Source organism: Cladophialophora yegresii, assembly GCF_000585515.1.
Source record: "Cladophialophora yegresii CBS 114405 chromosome Unknown aczIN-supercont1.1, whole genome shotgun sequence".
In the NCBI taxonomy this organism is placed as follows: Eukaryota; Fungi; Ascomycota; class Eurotiomycetes; order Chaetothyriales; family Herpotrichiellaceae; genus Cladophialophora; species Cladophialophora yegresii.
In genome coordinates this window covers 1,855,529-1,878,216 of record NW_006913045.1, presented here as the reverse complement: position 1 = coordinate 1,878,216, position 22,688 = coordinate 1,855,529, and the positions used below count along the sequence as shown (strand labels likewise).

Below are 22,688 nucleotides of genomic sequence, written 5' to 3'. Positions count from 1 at the left end.
CCATTTTGCGTCGTGGGGTGACAGATGGTGTATACTGAGATACTTGGATTGTGGGCTTGCTTGGAAGGACGACGTATTTATCGTATGGTTGCTTTGCGGTGGATGTCGTGTTTCGTGTCTGAGAGTTCTGGTATGGAGACAGAGAGGGAGGCTTGAAAGTAGCGGCCGTGGACCCGCCTTTATAGCCGTTCTCCATCACGTCGTTTGCACTTTCTCTCACTGAAGATTTGTTTGAGAACAGCTAGTGACGTCGAGACGGCAGTAGCGAACGACAGTGAGGATTCGTTGCGGCGCCAGAGGTGACGAGGAACACGCCCAGTTGCTGGCGATCTGTGACAACAGCAGTGTGACTGTCCTCGATGTCTCCTTTGCAATAGAGCTTGCAAGGAGGAATTGGGACAATTAGGGACACAACTTCGCGACAAACTGGGTAGATATAGTCATGAGTATGCGGTCAATTCATTCCTCCCTGTGAAGCGGTGAGTGAAGGGAAGAGTCATCGGGAGAGCCATCTCCAACACAGCATCGCGAGCTATCGGCGTGAGTGAGGATACACAGCCTTGAGAGGGCAACCATGAAAGTGGCACTGTCAAACCGATTTGCCGTCTTCTGTCACAACTTCCATGCTGTGCACAGTTTCACATTCTCCCGGGTTCATTGTTTCAAGTGGTTCTCGAAGATTCGGTCACCCATCTGCTGTGTCACGCATGCTGATAAGAGACAATGACATTGATCACAGACGCCACGCCTATATCTTACAGTCGTACCTTGGGAGCTGCAAAGTCTCTCGTCAATGTATGTGGTGGTCCGATTTTCAAGGTTCTGCCATCTACCAGGGTGAGGACTCACCAGTACAACCCGAGCATTTTCTTCGTTCGACAAAAACTAACGAGCCAAGTGCAACTTGTGGTGACATGCTCACGGACGAACTCAGCTGGCGAGGATGACTAGATTCTGTAGTGTGGCCAACATCATGTATTGGCTGCCTCGAAGGGAACCGCGTCTGTTGTCGAGGAGCATCTCATGAGTCCACGCATCAACAGCGAGTCGGCGTTTTCATGGCCGCTGTCCCGTTCATCGCTATGTCCGTGATTTGGATGAGCTTGTGCAGAGTCTGAGTTGCGAAGGAGGAATGATTTGACCATCGTGTCAGGTGCGCGTCAGGCGTGGGCTCGATGGGCTAACGAGCACAACCGGCGCCACCATCCGCCGTATTATTTTCACGGCGTAGCAAATAGCCAATCATGTAGAACTGAATTACAGATTCGAAGGCTGGTGCTTTGATAGATACAGTACCCTGCCTGTCCGGCGTCTCGTGTCCTCTGCATTGCGTGCGCCGTATCGTGGAGGGAGATCCACTTGAACCACTTTCGGCTATGCACCGGCCCTGGTGGGCTAAGATTCAGGCTGAATGGTTCCAGTATTGTACGCGTGGTACTGTATTGACGGTGCTTACTGCTGTAGGTGGATGGATGTAGGGTCTGTGTTCACTAATCCCTTGCGTCGACCTCAGACCCCACGAGAATGTGAGAAGAAACACCCAGCTCGCAACAATGAGGACAGCTCATCCGAGGACCGTGGTAGATGCGTGGCTACCCCCACCAAGGCATAGGTCTCACAGCCGGAGCCTATAATCATGTCGGTGCTATGAACAGAGGAAGACGCGCGGTCTGCGCTGTCCGGTTCAGCAAGTCTGTCACCTCGCTCGGCCTCTGCAACACATCCTATGCACTATAGTGTGCCATCTTACACAGTCCGCCTTCCCGTATCTGCTGGGCCTAGGAAATGCGGCTTGAAAGAATACACACCACCTGAAGTCCATGTCAATTCCTACTTGATGCCCCTTCCAACCAACCCATTCGTCATTTCGCCCCTGCGGAGTTTCTTTCGATCTCCAGGACAGTACCACTTCACCGTTCGTGGGGGTAGTTCGTGCAGTGACACGCATTCCATGTGGAACCATTGGCCGAAGTCGCACTAGAATCCATGTCAAACAATACTCACTACCGAGCAGACCGTCCTAACAAAAAGGTCAGGCGAGAATGCGTGGAAGAAACATACCTTCTCATCCAATTCACAACAGATCATCTCCCCCCAACTAACATCCCCGCAAACGCAATACCGCTCTTCGTCCGGGTCCACCCACTCCTGACGCCCATCGACGTCGATCCTAATCTGGGGCATCTGTGCCGCGGCGGATGCCAGCGCTGCTGTACTCGAGACCTTCTTGGCGGGCTTGGTTTTCCTCTTGCTGACACTAACAGCAGCCCCGCCATCCTGACTCGACTGCATTACCATGCCTGGCGCGTCACGCTTGCTGCGCCGACTTGCTGCCGTAGGAATGGCGCTGAATATAGATTTAGGACTCGGTCCTTGAGATTGGGCTTCCGCGGCAGGTGTCTTCTGACCTCCAGCCAGCGATGGGGTCATTGATGCGCGCCGGCTAGAACGTGTGGTGGCGGGTTGTGGTTCCACGGACGCAGCTGCGGAGCGACGCGAAGGCGGACGTGAAGTCGTTGCCGATACTGGTGGCGTCGCAGATACGGGAGGGGACGCCGAGGGCTTCGGCGCGACAGAAGTTCGCTGTACGCTGACCGCTCGCATCGTAGGTGCGGGAGTAGGAGCCTTACTTACGGCAGTAACAGGAGCTACAGCACTTGCCGACGTCGCGGTCAAGTTGAGCTTCAAGGGAATCTTGATGGTTCCTGCGCTGGGTGCGATTGTGGAGGGAGGTGGCTCACTGCTCGTTGCAGCTGGCGATGTGGATGGCGCAGCGGGAACAGGACTGACCGCAAGAGGCGATGGCTTCGGCGCAACCTTCTGCTTCTTCTTTGCATTCTCAGGCTCTGCGGATGGCGAGAGCGAGGCAATTGGCGTGTCTTCGGCCTTTCTCTTTTTTGAGGCTTTTTCAGTGCCTTTCTTCGCCGAGTTAGCTGGGCGAATGGCCGTCGGAGTACTAGCGCTTCGACTGAAAGACGCCAGCGCAGACAAGGGCGAGGCGAACAAGGTACGGAACTTGGAACCAATGTCCCCAAGGCGTCGAGCTGCGAGTTCAGCCTCCTGGGCTGCAAGCGCGGCTTGCGAAAGTACCGGCTCAGGCTGCTTCTTCTCCTTCTTCTCACTCCTCTTTGGTGCCTTGGGTTTGGAAGCAGGGGTTACCACAGGTCCGGCAGGCTCCGGTTTCTCGACGTTGTCCGTCAGCCGCGCTGGGATAGTCGCATCTTCGGTCTTGTTCACCACTTCCAAAGTGTCTGACTCTTTGTCGCTCTCGATTTGGGCCAGCTTCTCTCCCTTCTCGCTCATCTCGGCCTTGGGAAAGACCTTTTCGGCGCTATCGAGATCGATGAACTTGGCACCGTTCTTTTCGGCTTCTGCCTTTGCTCGGTAGTAGTTCTCCCAACCCCTCCCGCGGTCCGCCAACTCGCGCCTGATCATGACATCGCTGGGCTCCCAGGTATGGTTTTTCTTCATCTTCTTGCGAAGTTTGTACATCTCGAACTCGGTCAAGTGCGTCCACGGTTTGTATTTGCTCCCGATCTCAGCCTCCTCCGGCGGAGGAGTTGGTTTGCGATATGTTTCCGTCTCATCTCGAGTTGGGCGGGGTTTGGCTTCGGAAGGTACAGGCTTCTGCTTGAGAGACTTCACGGATGCAGGCGGCGGCGGCTTTGGCTGTTTAAGCTTGAGGACTGGTCGTGGTGGAGAAGGCGGCGGAGATCCCCAGTCCGACACCTCTGTACTTGCGATCGGCGAGTCCGGGTCGTAAGGTGGCATGACTTCTCCAGGCACCGTCACTCGGCGACTTCGAGGTTTCTTAAGTATTGCGGAAGCCACCGCATTGCTACGAGGGGGATGTAGTGTGAGTCTGGTGGTGGTCTCAATCTTTCTGCCGCTCCTCGAACGCTTGACCTGCGACGAGGGTACGGGTGGAGGAGTAGGATCTCGCAAAGGAGGCTTAGGTATAGCATTTAACTTGGCGATGATGCTCTTCAGTCTGTTCTGATGTCGTTCGGCGACGTCATATAGGCGCCGGGCCTCTGCGTGGGCTGACTCTCGCGCGTTAAGAGCCTGGTCCAATCGAGCCGATATTTGAGTGCGGAGTTCTTGTGGATTCGGACGCAAGCCTGGTTCAAGAGACGGTAGAGTACCATAAAGCTTGGTGAGGTCGTCCACCGCGAGAGAATGACTTTGATACGCGTCGTCTAGGCCGCAAATCAGGGTAAGGGACCGTATAAGGTCGGAGGGAAGATATTCAGTGTAGTCCAGAAAATCGGTCACGGCAGCCTGCGCATCCGGATCCGCAGCTCGCTCGCTGACTATCTCCGCCATGGTGACCATGGAGGCCGACTGTAGTAGGTCGTTGTGGTCGGCGGCGCATCGGAGGGATCAGAGTGAGCAATCTCAAGCACCGAATCTATTGCCTCGCGATAGGTCTTCGATGAGCGAAGAGGAAGAGCCTGTAATGTTGAAAGCGGAGTAGTATCAGGCTGCGTAGTCCTTTAAGAATGAAGAGAGTCGGGCGCTGCTTCTCTGCTGTCGTCTACATCCCACCTGTTCCTGCTCAAGCGCAGGCGCAGTCGCAGTCGCAGTCGAACGACCGCGCATGTCACATCGATTTGTGGTCGCGGCAAAGGCGGTGGGAAGTGGCAGAAACTGTCACGTGCGGGGCTTCAAGCTCCACTCTGCCTTCAATGGTACTTCGCCCATCTTCTGACTGTTTGTTAAACACATCCTTTACCTCATATTGTTCGTAACAACCTCCTCACTGGCAAGTCTTGGAGCTGCTACTGGGCCACTTCCCCACTACAGGAAGCAGCTGGGTCAAGACTGTAATGCCGGTTCCTACACGTACAGCTGAGCCGAAGCTGACCGCAGTTTGCATGCTTTGATCGTTTACCTCAACCTACCATCACTTCTGCCTCACGTGCCATCTTCACCAACAATACAAATTCTGTCACTTCACGTACCTTCTTTCTTTGCCTTTCTGTTTGGTTCGTATTGCAACTTCCATACTCATGCGAATTACATCGAACCAGTGAAATTCCACCTGAGACGGCGAGTTTCTTTCTTCAGTTCTCTCTGCCAAGTTTCACCACTCCAGTCCCACGAAGCCTCCGTTACTGGCGGTTCACACTTCTTTCCGCACAGAAGAATCTGTTGTGCAAGATGGCTACTACTAACCCCCAAACTCGGCTGGATCGACTGTTTGCAAAGTCACCTCTGCCGCCCGCTCCGCCAGCTGGTCAACTCCACTTCTCCGAGAAGGAGCTTGCGGAGAAGGAAGCCAAAGAAGAAACACAGTTCAGAGTCGGCTCCACTGCCGAATACCCTAGACAAGTCAAACCACCTCAGAAGGAGGAAGCTCAACAAGCAATAGACATCCTTACCAGTTCCGACGAAGATGACTACATCTGTGCTTTTAAGAAGAAGCCGTCAATGAAAGCGCCTACCAAAAATGTGAAGTCAAAGCGACGAAACATGCCTGAGCCCGATAGTGTTGGCCATTCTGAGGATGCCATCGTTAAGCCCAAAGGCCGGATTGAGTATCTCGCAAGGGGCAAATCGACGAAGCACACCTCTGCCGACCCAGTAAGCGAGCCCGACTCCGACGATGTCCACCTCCCGACAGCAGATGTCCATGGAAATCCAGTTATTGGACACTTTTGCCAGTTCACTCTTGCGGCCAAGTTCCCTTACAAGTACATGAGCGACACCAACGACCGTGTGTCTCGACACTTCTTTGCCTCCAATAAATTCTACTCCCGAAACTGGGATCTGTGAGTCATTCATATAATAATCAGATCCGTCATAGGGCAACTGATAGCTAATTTGAGCCAGGTATTACCTTCATCCTCCGTTCTCTTTAAGTATCAAGCCAATCTATCTCGTACCTTATGCCCAGTTTCAGCAGCTAGTCACTGAGATTGGGCAGACCTTCAAAGTACCAGTGTCAGTGCCAAAATTTCCGTTCACCCTTACATTCTTCGATGATGGGACTCCTCAACCCATATTTTTGGGCAAGTCAAACTCGAGAGACGATGTCAACAACCTACAGAACAATGTTCCTGCTGTTCCCATGAACCATGGAGAATGTCCGGATGATGCTCCAGTTACCATCAAACAGGCCTTTGAGGATTTCAAGGACATGTGTCAAACGGCCATCTCAGCAAAGGGCAAGAACAAAAGCGGCGTAGACAAAAGCAGGAGGGAAGATGACCGCTTGCTCAGTATCAAGGATTGGTACGTCCAGCTCAGAAGAGCTCAACGCTACCTGGGCTTGCGTCGTAAGACAGGTCAAATCCAACACCCAGATCCTGCCATGTCGTGGGAAGAGCAGGAGAAGTTCCGTCACGAACAGCTCAAGAGAGCCCATTTCGTGCTCAACCGGCTCAATCTCAACGAACCAGCTCCACTGCCTTTCGAGAAGGAGCCCGTAATCATTGCAATCGACGTTGAGTCGTATGAGAGAGCACACAATCTCATCACCGAGATCGGCATCAGCACTCTTGACACTCTCGACTTGGTCGGTCTTCCCCCTGGCCCTAACGGCAAAAACTGGCTCAATGAAATTCGTTCGCGTCACTTCCGCATCAGTGGCAGGGAGCATCTTGTCAACAGAGACTTCTGCGCCGGCCATCCAGATGCGTTCCAATTTGGCCAATCTGAGTTGGTTGACCTCAAGGAAGCTGTGGCCATCGTTGACAGCTGCTTTGAATGGCCATTCTCTGTACAGTTCAAGCACGATAGTCTAGATGACCAATGGACTGTCGAGCCAGCCAAGCTGGCAAAGGAGAACAACACACAAAGAAGAGTGTCGAACGATTTTGGAGGGGTTTACATTGGACCGACCAATGCTGAGCAAGATGCCGCAAGCAGAGCAGCTATTGCCAATGTGCTGAAGGGCATTGAGAACACAGAAGCCGACACTCAGGCTGTCGAGCCTACCGGGGCAGAAAAGTCAGACCCGGAGAGTCTTCAGCAAGGACCTCAAGAACGCAACATCGTCCTGGTGGGACACGATATTCGTGCCGACGTCCAGTATCTAAGAGATCTGGGGTCGAAAATCTTCACCCCGTCCCGCGCGACTTATCCTATTCCGGCTATGGACATGATGGCCAATGGTGAGGGAAAATCCAAGGTTCTTGCTTCTATCATCGATTCTATGGACACTGCACCGCTCTATCGTGTGTTTAAAGAAGAGACCCAGAATCGCAGCCTCTCTTCTATCATGTCAGACCTCGGCCTTCCATGCTACTTCCCACACAATGGTGGAAATGATGCGCGGTATACTCTCGAAGCCTGGGTTGCAATGTTGATCCAGGCAAGAATCAAGAGCGACAAGAACCAGCATGAAGAAGACCACGGTGCAGAGAATAAACTAGAGACATTGAGAGAGAATGATGCTTGGAACACTGGATCGGAATGGCATGTCACGCCACTTCCAGACCCTGGCAGGCCAACGACACCTGACGACAAGACGCGCAAGCAACATCTTGACTCTTTCGAAGCCGCAATCATGGCCTCGTCTCCTGAGGCGTCTCCTCAACACGCTCAAGATAACAGTGTTGTCGCAATGATTGAGAGATTGAACCTGGATCCGAGCGTCGACCACGAGGAGCCGAGGGTTCGTCTTTATTAGGCTGGTGAGGTTTCCGCACTGCTTCTGACAAGTTCACAATTCGAAACAAGGGCTAACAGCACCAAGTGTGGTTTGATAGGCTGCCGAGGGAACACGAAATCAGTCAATGAGACACATGCATATGTTAACGACACGACAAAGACAGGCAACACGGAACCTGTTATGGCGATGGATTGGTGAAGTAGCGCGTTCCGTTATCAGCTCTGATCTGGTGGTCACTGGGCTGAAATATTTCCTTGTCTTCTGCTCGTTCGATGGAGAACGGAGCATCACTGGGACCTAATGCATGTAATACCTCACGGGTTGCCAGAGGGTCTGGCCATTCCATATTTTGAACACGTCCTCCATGATCCACGCTGATTTCCTCCCATGGTAACACAAGCGTAACGCCGTGCAGATGCATGATATACTCTTCTCTGACACTTTTGTACAAGTCTTTCACCAACTGGCTTTCTTGACGCCTGGTATGGTGCCGTCCAAAGCGTTCATTCGGAACTGAAACCTGGCCATCCTAAACTTTCGTAATACACCTCTTGCCAGACCACCCATTATACAGCGGTTCTTGATCTGCGTTGGCCTCGTGTAGCAGTGCATGTTCCTCAGTTCGAACTGCGCTTTCGTACGGACCCAGTCGGGGAGTGAGGTGTTGCGGATGAGATATCGGAGCGCTTGTCTAAACATCATTTGGGCATCAGAATCTGTCGCAATAAAGTAATGCGGGATAGGACGGGGATATATACCGTTGTGGTTCAAACTGTTCGAATGTCTTCCGCTTGGTGTGATCACGGATAATTTTGGGATTGATGAAACAGCCCAGGTCGAGCTTCTTTGATCGGAACTGCGCCATGGTAGTAAGGTTTGTCGACGGCCTTCAGCTTCAGGCCGAGCGCTGCTGTTGACCTTCGCTGCTGATCAGTTGGGCGCACCAAAGTCCAGCTATGTAGGCACTCTGAGGGTTGCGCTCAACGATCCCGTTCAAGATGAAGGTCGGTCATGGGGCAAATATTCAAATGACGGTCATCTGAACTATTTGGAGTTCGCTGACCCTGAGCTGTTCAGACGTTCACAAACAACGTATCTCACCACAGTGGAAGACATGGCGAAGAGCCAGAGCGGCTCATCCAAGCACGCGAGATAAATGTCGTGAGACTAACTCATCTCGCTACGGATCTCATACTATTTACATGCCGAAGATCCCACGCTTGTCGACATGTTCCGATTCCATGGGTATTCTGAGACGGCCCTGCCTACCTGACCCTTCCAGTTCGAGTTGCCGCTATCTGGAGTTATGCCATATCCTCCCGTCGATCAAATATGGAAACATGCATCCTGCGCTGCGCAACGGACTACGGAGGACACCAATCTCTTTTCTTGTGCTGACTCCGCCATTCCAACTCTTGAGCAAGGTAGTTTCTCATTAGCTCTGCTGATATGCCACAGGCATCCAGATGAGGCACGTCGAACCCGACACTGCGCGACGGAAATATTGTCGTGAGGAGCCAAGAAACTGGTACCAAGGTGGTTCTAATGCTGCGTCGTCATCAAAAGACCTCTGCAAGAAGGACCTCACGCTGTCTGGTGGTGAACGAGATCTTTCCGACCATGCTTACTTCCGACTTGTCGAAGGAACTCCACTATGTTCTTGCTAGCCGCAACGTCACTGGGAAGAGGGCCAGAGGAAACACTGGTGCCAGGAACAGTATATCACCTCGGCAGGACGGGACCAGGGATACGGGAGCTGGAAAGAGGAATGAAGCAATACAAAGAGACCATTACCAAAGTGGTGAAAAACTTAGGGACATAAGGTGAGCAGGTGTATGCAAGGCTCGCCAATGACCTGCCTATACCGATGCACTGTGCCCCAGGTGGCATGGGTATTCACCGAGCCATCGGCTACCGATATTGCCAGTTTTCGCGAACGGCCCGCGAGCTGTTGGATGATTCATGGCCATGCACGTGGCAGTTACTGGTCTCCGTCTCGCCTATGCAATAATGCCTACCTCGTCAGCTCCAAAGTTGTCGAGCTGCCTATGAGGGAATGCTTCTGGACTAGCTAAGCACGTGTTACTCCAGCCTCGCTACAATTGGTGGCCTTGGCAGCCACTAACGCAACATCGCCGCCCATGCAGCTTGGCGGTGCTTTTCGCATTCCATCATCACCGTCATTGGCCTCGAACAGCATAACCCACCAACAGGAAGCTTCAAGAGCATCATGCTTCGATCGCGAGCCAACTTGGATCAAGCTCTACCGCAATCCAAACACCCAATAAATGGTTGAGCATCTCACGACCTTCTTCATGCGCTCCTTTGTGAGATACGGTGGGTAGACTTCAGTCTTGGTTTTGTACCTTTTGCCCACCATGTATTGCAGCTCCTGCTCCCTTCTCCCGGCACTGGCCTTGCTCTCTTGCCAATATGCTCATGCCCGAACCTCCAGTTCTCAGCTATTAGCTTACACTGTGCCTGCCGGCTTCCCAACCAGCCTCTTTCCTGCGTACTATATACCACCTTCCCCAACGCAAGAAGTAAGGTCAACTGCCATGGGACTTTTAAAGACGACACTAACATCGGTAGCCACAACCCATTGTGTTCGACCCGGCCTTGAACTACACGTTTCCGTTGGAACTAACAAATCAAACCAATATTCCCGAGGAGAGTGAAGATCCAATCTTCTTTCCGACGCCGTTGTTCACAGTCACGAACGGAAGTGCGATCGTCACCGATGCTATCAGCCAGTTCAATGCCATCTTGGCCACCAATGCAACCAACTGTACGAAGTGTATATCGGCTTTGGAGGTTGGCCAATATGTAGCGCAACGGGTGCCTACCTTGGTCCCTGAATTGCTGCTCCAACTGTGCATAAGCAGCGATTTCGGGTCTAACACGAGCTGCCACGAGTCCTACGATGCAGAAAACTATGGCGCCATCTATGCTCAAGTTCTGGCCTTTGCGAACGTTTCTGGATCTGACGGCCAGTATCTGTGCAACTATGTCAGCAGTAACTTTTGCCCTCGACCATATACTCTTCCATCGAACACGACAGCATATTTCGGACCCAAGCCGAGCAACGTTACGGTGCCGAAACCAAGTGGCAACCGAGTCAAGGTCGTCCATCTCAGCGACTTCCACATTGATCCCAGGTACGATGTAGGCTCTGAGGCCAACTGCACTAGTGGGTTATGCTGCCGCTCCAATAACCCCAAAAGCGCTTCCGGTCAGCTGGAGATCCCATCTCCCCTGTATGGAGCGTTCAAATGTGACAGTCCTTATTTCCTGCTGACGTCTGCGCTGGAATCCATTGGCCCACTTACTGGCACTACGTCGAACAACAAGAGCGACAGCGACCAATTTGCCTGGGGTATCTACACTGGTGATCTTGTCTCGCATGAATCTCAGAACGAGCTGTCGAACAATTACACCGAGTATGCCGAGGTGGCGATCTACCACATGATCAAGTCGTTTATCCCATCTGGGCCGATATTCCCTGTGCTTGGCAACCACGACACGAATCCTGGTAAGAGCAAAAGTTGAACGAACGGGACTGTGCTGATCTTTCGGCAGACGGGATTAACTCGCCACATAGCTTACCAGGGCCTCTGGGCCAGCAGCAGTGAGTCGCTCACGCTGTTTTGCGACCCGGCTAATCTTGGCAGATCGTGGAACTGGAATCACGTTGCATCCCTCTGGCAGCAGAACAACTGGATCACACCAGAGGCTGCACAAGAGGCTCGAACGCACTATGGAGGTTACAGCATCAATCACCCCAAGTATCCGAAGCTGCGTATCATTACCTTTAACACCGACTTCTGGTATCGGTCAAACCTTTTGAATTACATGTAAGCAAAGCATGCCAACCCACCAGAACTCGTCTAACGTGACAACAGCAACACCACAAACCCGGACAACAGTGGCGCCTTCAAGTTTGTAGCGCAAGAACTACTAGACGCTGAGAGCAAGGGAGAACGAGTTTGGCTCATTGGTCATGTTCTTTCAGGTTGGGACGGGTCAAATCCTCTTCCCAATCCTACGGGTAAGCAAATCCAAGATGGCCTCTTCGAGATATTCGAGTGTCTTGCTAACCACATACCCAGATCTCTTCTACCAGATCGTTGCCCGGTTCTCGCCACATGTTATTGCTGGCGTGTTCTTTGGTCATACTCATGAAGACCAGTCCTTTATCTACTACAGCAACAATGGCACCACCCAGGATGCTGCCCATGCCGTCAATGTTGGCTGGATGGGTCCAAGTGTTACGCCACTGACGAATCTCAATTCGGGCTACCGTATGTACGAGGTCGACACAGGCGATTTCTCCGTCTACAACGCCTTCACATACTACGCCAACGTCAGTGCCTTTCAGACTATCAACGCCTCAGAGACCGGTCCTGTGTGGAAGTTCGAGTACTCTACCCGCGACGCATACCAGATTGGATGGCCTGCAAATGCGCCCTTGAATGCAACATATTGGCAAAAGGTCACCGAGGCCATGGCTACGAATCATACCCTGGTGAGCTTGCAAAACACGTATCAAGGCAAGATGAGTGTCAAGACTCCAAACTGTACGAGCAACGCATGTGCTGAGGCGAGGGTCTGCTACATGCGTAGTGGAAGTGTTGCGCTGGGTAGACAGTGTCCTCAGGGGTGAGTTTGCTGAAAAGTCCTGTTGATTATGCTGCTGACAATAACCGTACAGGTTCGGTTCTGTCCAGAGTCGATTTACCGGGAAGAACTTTTGAGAGACGATCGGAAGTGTGATGCTTGACACAGGTCTGCGCCGCAAAGATGAGGAACAAGATAGCGACATTAGTTGAGCGCGGAGCACGGTGACGATCAATCTTTCGACTCTTGTTGTTTTCGCTTGACTCTCTTTCCCGCCACCATTAGGCGCACATGAATTCAAACCGAGCAGGCATAACGGATGAGAGGTAAGTGAAATGCAGTGAATGACATGAGATTGATCACCAAGCACCTTGTGAGTCCAGTCATACTAGTGTTAGTAGGCCTTCATGTCGTCTCGTTTCACATCCCTTTGCCATTGACCTTGAGCTACGATCACCAAATTCATTACGCCCAGTAAACAAAATCACCTTCTCTAATCACGATTCTCTTCTCTCTCCCCTTGATCGTGATATTACCAACGACCACTGTTTTCACCATGTTGAAGAGAGGTCATGTCACAAAGTGTCACCACCCTGGATTTTGCACTTCTCAAGCTACTACTAATATCTCGAAATATCCCGACCAAGACGAAAAAAACAGCCACGAAACAGAACACAAGCTGAGCGCAAGCACGAATGTCAAACCACGGTCAGCCAGCAACCTATTAGACGAATATCAACTTTGCCTTCATCTCCGCCCACAGTCACATTGACAATCACCTGCCGTTTCCAAGCTCGTCATACCATTCGAATCATCAGAAACAGACCGCTCTGACTAGGTACCTCCAGGTCACCCAACTCTCACTACCTTACAACCACGCCCGACAACCCCCATATCCTACAGGTTAGCCTACAATGTGCATCTCCCAACCAGCCCGCCTCCACTGCCGCACGTGTGGCGTGCAGTTCGGGATCCAGAAGGGTAACTCGTGCGCCCTTCTCTGCTTTCCGGCGTCCCTGTCCTTGCCCTTCCCTCGCCCTTTCTCTCACTTCGCCTTGCCGTGTACATGCCCGCCCACAAGAACTCTACATGCACCCACGCCGCCATCTATGGCCGGTGAAGCCATATTCTATCCCATCCACATCTCCCATCCATGCCATCTTACCTGGTCAATCCCGTTGACCAGTCAACTCGTCAAAAGCCATTCAGCCTACACCGACACTAACACACCCATCTCACTCACTCACTCACTCACTCACTCACCCAGTCACTCACTCACATGCCCACGCAGACTTCCTCACCGAATGCGCAACCTCGAAACTCACCCGCGAAACCCAACTCCGCTCCCAATCCGGCGCAAAGGTCAAGGGCGACGGCATCCGCATGGGGGCGATGTGCGAGGTCGGCGTCCTCCGAGTGGAGCCCTGGCGGGATCATTACCTGTCCTTGTGCGCCGGGTGTGCGGATGAGGAGAAGAAGTGGGCTGCAGGACGGAGGAAGGAGGCTGAAGCGAGGGAGAGGGAGAGGGAGAGGATGCGCCAGCGGGAGATGGAGACGGAGAGGGAGAGCGATGGCTGCACCTGAGAAGGTCGGCTGCGTGCGTTCCATCATCACCAACACTACCACCACCACCACTACCGTCCGAGAGCAGATAGTCACGCGGCGAGACGCACATTTCGTGATATGTCATGGTATGGCGTGGCATGGCGTGCATGGCATGGTTGAAGGACCAAGTGCGAGGCCCAAGGCTCAAAGCTCGGCGTGGACATGGGGGCCACACGCACGCGCACACGCACAAGCACGTACACGACTATGTAGCGATTGACGAACACGAATTGATTGATCGGTTGATTGATCGACTTTCGTGGCACTTGAGAGTGCTGAGGGATGAATCCTGACCGCCGAATAATGTCTGCTGATATGATAATCCCCCCTCCACCGCGCGCACGAGGTCATCGAGACTGCAAAGAGCAAAGAGACATATGATGTCTTTTGCGACGAGGGCATCTACTGTATCTCACCCTGCTGTCGGCCGTATTGGATACTTTCGCACTGACGCCCCGTCCTCTATGTCACCCTGTTGTCGGGCACATCGATTACAGCACCTCGCACTAATGCCCAGCCGCGTACTCGTCGACTTCTGCAACCACGTTTCTTCGCGAGGACATTCCAGTTCCCGTCGGATAAATCTGTATGTACACCTGCGCTGTCGGGCACTACCAGAGGCGGCGTATGGATATCGAAGACGGAGGGACCGGACCCGGCGGCTCGCCTTTCAGATACTAGCAAAGTCTCGGTGGGAAGTGGAGCGCTTGTGTCTACCTTCGGCGGAGGAAGCCACGCAGAGGCACAGCCAGCCGTTTCGGTTCGCGCGTGGCATAACAGTGATTTCTCCGGAACAGCGAACCACGATCTTGACGGTACACTGACCGCGCTCGTTACGTACGCCGTCCTCGTGCACTCGGGCGCGCAAGAGCAGCTCAAGGACCGCGACAGCCTGGTTAGCCACGGGGTTGTGCCGGCTATTCTTTGCCGCTCTTCGGAGGATGTCCGTCACTTCGATGATGGACTTCCAAAAACCTTGGTTCTGCTTCTGCTCGGGATCCTTTTCTCCGCTTGCCACCACGTCGCATCTGGTTTCGCAAAGTAGGGCTAGGGCTAGGACTACCGACATCGCGAAGGCCTGAAAGTCGAGCATCGTGCAGAGATGTGGGTCGAGTTGCAAAGCCTACGCGGAGGTATTCGTACGCGATGAGTGCCTGGCGTGGAGATCCCCTCGCGGCCGCGGGTGAGAGAAGTCACACATGCCCTTGTCACTTTTGCCTAGGCATTCGAGCATCAGAGGCAGATCAAGTACGTGCCGTGTGAACGAAGTGGACAAGGAGGTGCGCCTCGATCCGTTCGACCGCTTCCTCCATGTGCGACTCTAACGATCGTGGATCCGGGTCCCAGCTCGTAGCATCCATGTTTTGCATGGCTTCTTTCGACTGCCGATTGATCTTGATTCCACGGGCCATGGCGATGCCATTATGCTGTAATGTTAAAGGCGAATTCTGGCGGTTGCGATTGCCGAGCTTAACGAGCATTTGCACTGAAGGCCCGTTGGACAGTTTCAGACAATAGTCCGCAGGCCAGACATGCTCTACCGGAAGCACTGGATTAATTGGCTGCCGTGCAGTGAGCATCGTTAGGTGCAAGGACGCGAAATCCCTGCCTGGACACTGTCTGGAATAAGGATTTAGGGGATGACACCGTCTTGGGCCATTACTGTGGATGAAGGCTCTATCCGCTCGCCCAGCACCTTAGCTTCTCAATGCAGATGAAGACTCCCCACGGGAAGTCCGCTTCTCGCGGCAGACGAAGGCTGTATGTCGAGTTCGCTGTCTCGGTCGCACTGTTCGTCCAGGCTTGCGCCAGTTTCAGCCCGCCGCATGGCTGAGTAACGAATCCAGTCTACTCAATGCCATGCTCATCAACGAGCTTCCCCAGCCGCCGCTTCCAGCACCAATCCTTATGGCCTTCTTCCAGCGAGCAATTAGATCGGCAACCTCTGCTTTGGTGCTGTCTTCCGAACTGCTCATCAACATCACCATCAGCTGGAACAAGAAGGTACTGACAATGGCAAAGTTTCCCTGAGACCAAGAGTGCCAGAATTCGCTCCACGGTCCAACCATGGAGACCATGGTCTCTAGAAGCTCGACAGCCTCTCTCGCGCAGTTTATCGAGCCCGTCACGACCGCTGCTGCGGCCGACATTTGGCTTTCCCTCAACAGTGGTCCGGTAGATGTGCCCCCTTGGATGGGCCGTAGGAGAGCGCGGAACAAAATGATGGATGTAACGCAGGCGGCCAGATGCACGGAGCCACTGGCACCGGGCTGTCCGCTTCCATCGAGCGGCATGATGACCTTCAACTTCTGCTTGCACTCGTTGAGAGCCGAGCGAAGCGGTTTGGCGAATTCGAGCGACTTGAAGAGGTCGGACGCCGTTTCCTTCGCCGCGCGGACCGTGTAGTACGTGCTGCAAATCTGCGATAGCAGGTGGGACGTTTCGACAAGGCAGATGAAGTGCGTGTGCTCTGGCATCTCCTGTCTGTGGTCCACGTTGGCGACGTCGCCACCACGGAGGAGCGGCACATCGTAGTCGTCCGAACAGATAGATCGCCCTCCCGGCGTGTCAATGCTGACCCAGACCTCCATGACGAACGTGGCCCACCATAAACGCTGGCGCAACTGCTTCTCTGCCAGGGGTATACTCCAATTGGTGCAGTCATACTGCAAACCCAGAGATTTGGCAATCGTGACGGTCATTGATGAGAAGGCGGAATATGTCGGCGTCAGGCCTTGGTGCTGGACTGTGGGCCCTTTCTGCAGCAAGAGCAAGCATGCCTGAAGTGTTTCGAGGGTAGGCGCGTTGGCTTCGGCGAGGATGGCTGCGACGGCCATCGAGTACAGCTGTTCGCGCTTGCCATTGGCATCAGTCAGCGTGGCATTCAGGTAATCATTGTGGATCGAGAAAGGCAGCGCGGTCGCATAGATGCAAGCTGATAGAGATAGCGAGGCCGTGCTGAGGTCACACTCGTTGTGACTGTGACTGTCGCTGTCGGCTTCGGCCCCGGCTCCAGACAAGACTGGAAAGGCAGGCTGGACAAAATGAAAGAACAACTGCACCAACTCGTGACGTTGCTTCTCCGAGAGCAGCTCCCCCACGTCTTGCCACCGCGCGACAGGCTGCGAAGTTGACGCCGCACCATTGGCCAGAAAGGCCGGATGCTCTCTGACCATAAGAACAGGCACCACCTCGTCAGGAGCATGGGCTTCGTGTGCCGGTCGTGCCCGCTCTAGTTGAATATGTGATACTTCCAAGTGATGTCTTGGGTCCATCAAAGACAGCATGACATGTCGGTTTAGATGTCCCGTGTCAGGCGGCACCTGAGCACGCCGAAGGCGGCTCGTGTCCAGAGATTGCGGCCCTCCGCGGACTGGACGTAGACTCTGCAGGCGGCTGTGCTGTGGACTGTCGCTTACTGGGCGGCCGTCCGAGCGCGTTTGTACATGCTCGACCGGGTTCTGCGATGTAGGACGCTCATCCTCTGCGAGCTCAAGGCTCTCGAGGATGTCGCCGTCGAAGGGTGCGGAGGCGAAATCCTCCCACGTGTGAGAAAATGACGCGAAACCCTCTATCTCTGATGGGTGATGGCCTTCTGCCAGAGATTGAGAGAAAGGGTGCACCTTCCGTCTCTTATTCTTCGGTCCATTTTCAAACGTGCAGGTCCAACCGCGAGTCGCACAGAAGGCACACGGCGGGGACGATTCAATGCGACACGCGATCTTCCTCCCGCGACACGCATCGCATGGGCGATCACGGCGGGACCGAAAGGGTCTGGGTCCCTCTTGACGAGTCGAGATGTCCATCTGACGCCGACACCGACACGCACATCATCAAGGGTGCGAGTCACACCAACGAAGATAGAGAGGAGGATGAGAAAGTCGCACGATAGCGGAGCAGGAAATCTTAGCTGAAAGCGGCTAGATGGCATTGGTAATAGTGTCTCTCTGCACCTTTACCTGGTGAGGAGGTCAAGGGAAAAGGGTTCAAGGTCAAAAAGGGTACGGTATCCTATTGTGCTGTTCTACTGGGTCCCAGGGGCGTCATGGCCGGTTGTAATCCCTTAGGGCTCGGGGCACATTTTATGGTCGGGTTCTCAGCTTCCACCTTGTCGCCGTGGACATCCAATGCCGCAGATCTCCGCATCGTCTATCGACTGAGCCTTGCCCGCCAACCTCGCACAAGCATGCGGGGAGGAAGTGCTTGAAATGTGTAGATACTGGGCACTGTGCTGTGAAGCGTGTGCCCTTTCTCTGGGTTAGAAGCACGGCTGTATAAATCTGAGCAATGCCTGCCGTGGGAACCCCGGTGAGGCACTCATCGATGGAAGATGACTTCCTTCCGCAGCGCACTCCAGAGCAAATCGTGCCTTCTCGGTACGTTTATCAGTTTCAACGATCCCTACAGCGCCCAAATTCTCGCGAGATGTGGTTTCGACTGGTTGATGATCGACATGGAGCATTCGCCGCTCTCAGCACAAGAGATGACGTCAATGGTGCATTCTACAGTTACGGCCTCTGCAGGGAGCTGCTGTCCGATTGTGCGGATCCCGTCTCACGGCGTGGAGTGGATCAAATGGGCCCTCGATAGCGGCGCCAGCGGCATTATTGTGCCCATGGTGAACAACAAGGAGGAAGTGGACGCCATTCTCAAGCGGGCGCTGTATCCGCCCGCAGGACAACGAAGCTTCGGGCCTTTTCGCGCGCCTTTCGCAGACATGGCCGGCTCTATGGACATGGCGGAATACAAGCGAAAGACGGCGCCAATAGTTGCCATCATGCCTATGATTGAATCAGTGGAGGCGGTGGAGAATGCAGAGGAAATTGTGGGAGCGCAAGGAGTAGATGGGATTTTCATCGGGCCCGTTGATCTCAGGCATTCACTCGGCTTCGAAGGTTCGGGAGGAGACGAAGATGCATATATAGCAGCCTTGCAGAGAGTACTGGAAATGGGCAAGAAGTTTGGGAAAGCGATTGGCATTCTGGGCACCCAAGAATCAGTCCCTCGACTAGTCAAGATGGGGTTCAGTTTTATCATGCTAGCTGGTGGTGATGCAGGGATTCTGGCAGAAGCAGCTTCGGCGAAACTTAGGGCGTCCAGAGAGTCGATAGGCTGAATTCCATCTTGTGCAGAGGTGAGCTGCCCGGGTTATTGACGTCTAGTCTTGAGATCCTTCATTCCCAGGGCCAACCATTTCCACGGCGGTATGCTTCATGTACGCGAACTGCTCCTCGTTCCACTCAGCCATCAGCTTTGCAATCTCGGCTCCTGAAAGTCCGCCATTGGTAATCCGCTCCCTAAGCAATTTGGATCGCTTTTCGAGCACCTCAAGTCGGTAGGTCGACCATTGTTTGAAGAGTTGATCCCAATGGCTGCTTTTCTTGACGTTTCCCAGGTTGCTGACATCCTTCAGACTGGGATCCCGAGGCCGGAAGGAAGTCACCATGGTCACACGCTCACCGGTGCCGACAGCGCGCAAGGCGATATGTTCAATGCACCCTCCTTGCATCATCACAGCCCAGCCAACCTGTGGTCCTCGGATCTTGGCGATCGTGCCGTCACCCTTCCGCAGCCCGGTCTCGCCTCCCACCATGTTGGACGGATCTGAAAGCATGCACACACAGACCCACGGGTATGAGTCGGTGTGCCATCGCCCAACCGAGGCAAGCTCTTCGGACTGGTCAACCGCAGCGGGTGGAGTGGACAATGCCTGGCGGGGAGGCATCGCCGGCGGCAGGGCCTGATCCAAGGACATTCCATCTTCAAGCGCATCCACCTGTACATTGATGTGCGCGATCTCGTAGTCGAAGACTACCTCCAGGTCGACCCCGGCGGCGGTGGAGCAGGCCTTGAGGACCTCGGGGCTGCGCCAGGCAGCATCGACGAAAGGCGTGTCTTTGGAGTACCCGCGCATCTTGTAGCAGTTTCTTTTGGTTCGGTCGCCATGTTTGTTCACGATTTCTTTGCGAAAGAGGTCGGCCCGAATCTGCTTGACGCCCTCGAGTGTGAACAGCGGGAATGGCTCGGTAATGGCAACTGGTGAAATGGCATTACTTTCCGACAACAGCAACTCCTTGAGGGTAATAACGCTCTTGGGTGGCTCGAAGCACAGGTGCTCTGCGGCATCGAAGCGAGCGGGAGTCGCCAGAGCGGTTACGAGCGGCTCAATTTTCTCGAAAGCATGGTCGACGCTCGGCACCGGAAGGACAGTAGTCGCCATGGTGGTGTGTATACCGGGATAGTGTGCTGCAATGGCTTTCGTATCTTTCACTCCTACCTGCAATTTATAACCGTATCGTGGCCGCCTTCGCTCTACAGATCATGATGACTCCCACCACCGCCGTATTCACGCGTGGCCGAAGCCATAGGATTGGTGCGCCTTTGCACCGCGCCGTTGACCATTGGACCGCGTGTGCGCGAAGATACTATCGACGGCGACGGGCAAGTACTGGGTACAGCGAGGTACGGGGAGTCGACGGACATCTCCTTCAACATCCCTTTTTGCCCTGAACCCCGGGGTTTGTCCTTCGAGCTGCGAGATAAGCTCTAACAGAGCAGATTAGCGTTAGCCCGACTGCCGATAAATCCCTTGGCCGATCACTTCTTGCCCGGATCAGAATTGAACCCTGCGGCCATTTGCCTATCGCGGTGGCGGGCAATGGCTGTTCAATGACGCCCCGAGATTGACTAGCAGCGGGCAAACGCGATAGTCTGCTGTTAACGGTCTGTATGCCGATGGACCCTGGCATCCCCGTGTCTATCAGGCTGGGGGAAGCAAGGCATAACCTGATATAGGCCTATCAGCGTAGATAGCTTGGTATCAAGGTCAAATGCAGAACGTGAGGTGAGAACCGCAATACAAAAGCGGCACCGCTTCCTTCACTTCCAAACAGGCCTTGCATCAAAGCCCAGAATACCTTGACGAAGACCGGCAGCAACAATGGGCGTTCCTGAAGACACGAAAGTCGCGACCGCAAGTCCCGTCTCTGACGAAGCCGCAGAGGTGGGCTTCGTCAAAGAGCTGCCGACCCTGCGTGTCGATGGCGTCGATCCCGTCTTTGAGCACCAAGCGAGACTGGTGAATCATGCGGTCCAGGCTATCGGCATGGGCAAGGTAAAGTCAAGTCGCTCGGAGAGAAAGCTAGCAACTCTGACAGTGGACAGTATCAGTGGGCTTTGTTCTTCCTCTGCGGCTATGGCTGGTTGTGCGATCAGGCGAGTACTGGGCCAGAGATCGATGTGTCTCGAGCTAAGTGTGACAGCTTTGGCAAACGACTGTATCAGACGCGCTTGCTCAAGTAGGGGTAGAATTTCAGCCGCAGCACTCGGCCTTTCTGTCCCTTGCTCTTATCGCCGGTCTAGTTGTGGGAGCCTCATTCTGGGGCCTCGGATGTGAGGAAAAACGCTCCAAGTGAGACCGACAAAAGTGCTGACCTTGGCAGGCGATTTGATTGGAAGACGACTCGCATTCAATTTGACCTTGCTGATTGCTGGAGTCTTCGGGACTGCTGCTGGCGCGGCCAACAGCTTCATCAGCTGCGCCGTGCTTGTCTCGTTCTGCGGCTTTGGAGTTGGGGGCAATCTGCCCGTCGACTCCGCCGTGTTCCTCGAATTTCTGCCGGGCACTCATCAATATCTGCTCGAGATCTTGGCTGTTTGGTGGTCAGTTGGCCAAGCTATCCCAGCAGGGGCGGCCTGGGGATTCTTGAGCCATTATTCCTGCAGCGAGGACACGCCAGCGGGACAGTGCCAGAAGAAGGACAACATGGGATGGAGATATCTCATGTACTCGATGGGCGCCATCACGCTGGCTGCTTTCTTTCTGCGCTTCGCCATTTTCCGGCTGCGCGAAAGCCCTCGGTACCTGATCGGTCAGGGACGGTATCAAGAAGCCATCGATGTGCTGAACGACGTTGCAAAATACAACGGCACCACACAGCCACTGACAATGGAGGATCTGCTGCAAGTCGAGAGAGATTATGCTGTCGCGGGGCACTCTGCAGCTGTGAACAGGCCCACTGCCTGGCAAAGGACCATGGCCCAGTTCAAACCAGGTGGTTTCAAGCACATCCGAGCCCTGTTCTCGACGAAGAAAGTGGCATACAGCACAAGTCTGATTATTCTGGTATGGGGCATGATAGGTTTGGCTTCCCCAGTAAGTCTTCCTGCAGTGCTTCTGTCAGCACGGCCGGGTGATTGTCCTCAGTTATTTCCTTGCATGGCGTTCCTTCAACACTAACGTACTCGCAGCTGTATTCGAATTTCCTTCCCGAATACCTGGCACTCCACGGAGCCCAGGCTGGGTCCAGCAGCATTGCCATCACATACCGGAACAACTTCATCATCATCGCTTGCTCGATTCCTGGCACGCTGATGGCCGGCTGGTTCATCGGTTTGCCCAAGATTGGCCGAAGAGGTACTCTCGGCGTTGCTCTGATCCTTACCGCCGTCTTCCAATTCGCCTTCACCACAGCCAGAACACAGGCTTCGATTTTGGCCTTCAACTGTGTCACCTCCTTCGTATCGTATATGTGAGTATACCGGTCCCCCCTGGGTCTTTTTCTGCCCCATTGCTCACCTGTTTCGCAGCATGTGGGGCTCTCTTTATTGTTACACACCTGAGGTGGTGCCAAGCAACCATCGTGGCACGGGATGTGGGCTGGCTGCAGCATTTAACCGAATCTGCGGTCTTCAGGCACCGATTATCGCAACGTATGTGGGGTACAACAACAAGCCGATCTTCGTCTCAGCAAGTCTGTACATCGTGGCTGGCTTCATCAGCTTCATCTTCCCCTACGAGACGGCCGGAAAGGCAAGTCTTTGAGGATGATGCCGGATGCAACGTGGC

The 22,688-nt window shown here is 53.9% G+C and overlaps 8 protein-coding genes across 8 annotated transcripts; 4 read left to right on the top strand and 4 right to left on the bottom strand.

The window, feature by feature from the left end:
• Positions 1–1,830: 1,830 nt before the first annotated feature.
• Positions 1,831–4,326, bottom strand: A1O7_00663 (uncharacterized protein; the record flags this gene model as incomplete). The annotated part of the gene is made up of 2 exons (XM_007754704.1): positions 1,831–1,977; positions 2,062–4,326. The coding sequence occupies 2 exons, from the start codon at positions 4,324–4,326 to the stop codon at positions 1,831–1,833; spliced, it is 2,412 nt and encodes an 803-aa protein (XP_007752894.1).
• Positions 4,327–5,163: 837 nt separating this feature from the next.
• On the top strand, positions 5,164–7,636 carry A1O7_00662 (uncharacterized protein; the record flags this gene model as incomplete). Its single annotated transcript, XM_007754703.1, has 2 exons — positions 5,164–5,774; positions 5,836–7,636. The coding sequence occupies 2 exons, from the start codon at positions 5,164–5,166 to the stop codon at positions 7,634–7,636; spliced, it is 2,412 nt and encodes an 803-aa protein (XP_007752893.1).
• Positions 7,637–8,074: 438 nt separating this feature from the next.
• A1O7_00661 (uncharacterized protein) lies at positions 8,075–8,483 on the bottom strand (the record flags this gene model as incomplete). Its single annotated transcript, XM_007754702.1, has 2 exons — positions 8,075–8,309; positions 8,377–8,483. The coding sequence occupies 2 exons, from the start codon at positions 8,481–8,483 to the stop codon at positions 8,075–8,077; spliced, it is 342 nt and encodes a 113-aa protein (XP_007752892.1).
• A 1,513-nt stretch (positions 8,484–9,996) lies between these two features.
• On the top strand, positions 9,997–12,281 carry A1O7_00660 (uncharacterized protein; the record flags this gene model as incomplete). The annotated part of the gene is made up of 6 exons (XM_007754701.1): positions 9,997–10,161; positions 10,211–11,150; positions 11,198–11,246; positions 11,290–11,472; positions 11,521–11,666; positions 11,728–12,281. 6 exons carry the CDS (start codon positions 9,997–9,999, stop codon positions 12,279–12,281), a joined length of 2,037 nt encoding a protein of 678 aa, XP_007752891.1.
• A 3,373-nt stretch (positions 12,282–15,654) lies between these two features.
• Positions 15,655–17,127, bottom strand: A1O7_00659 (uncharacterized protein; the record flags this gene model as incomplete). Its single annotated transcript, XM_007754700.1, has 1 exon — positions 15,655–17,127. One exon carries the CDS (start codon positions 17,125–17,127, stop codon positions 15,655–15,657), a length of 1,473 nt encoding a protein of 490 aa, XP_007752890.1.
• A 1,043-nt stretch (positions 17,128–18,170) lies between these two features.
• A1O7_00658 (uncharacterized protein) lies at positions 18,171–18,956 on the top strand (the record flags this gene model as incomplete). Its single annotated transcript, XM_007754699.1, has 1 exon — positions 18,171–18,956. One exon carries the CDS (start codon positions 18,171–18,173, stop codon positions 18,954–18,956), a length of 786 nt encoding a protein of 261 aa, XP_007752889.1.
• Positions 18,957–18,998: 42 nt separating this feature from the next.
• Positions 18,999–20,060, bottom strand: A1O7_00657 (uncharacterized protein; the record flags this gene model as incomplete). Its single annotated transcript, XM_007754698.1, has 1 exon — positions 18,999–20,060. The coding sequence occupies one exon, from the start codon at positions 20,058–20,060 to the stop codon at positions 18,999–19,001; it is 1,062 nt and encodes a 353-aa protein (XP_007752888.1).
• Positions 20,061–20,780: 720 nt separating this feature from the next.
• On the top strand, positions 20,781–22,664 carry A1O7_00656 (uncharacterized protein; the record flags this gene model as incomplete). Its single annotated transcript, XM_007754697.1, has 6 exons — positions 20,781–20,954; positions 21,005–21,079; positions 21,103–21,232; positions 21,283–21,995; positions 22,091–22,371; positions 22,430–22,664. The coding sequence occupies 6 exons, from the start codon at positions 20,781–20,783 to the stop codon at positions 22,662–22,664; spliced, it is 1,608 nt and encodes a 535-aa protein (XP_007752887.1).
• Between the last annotated feature and the right edge of the window lie 24 nt (positions 22,665–22,688).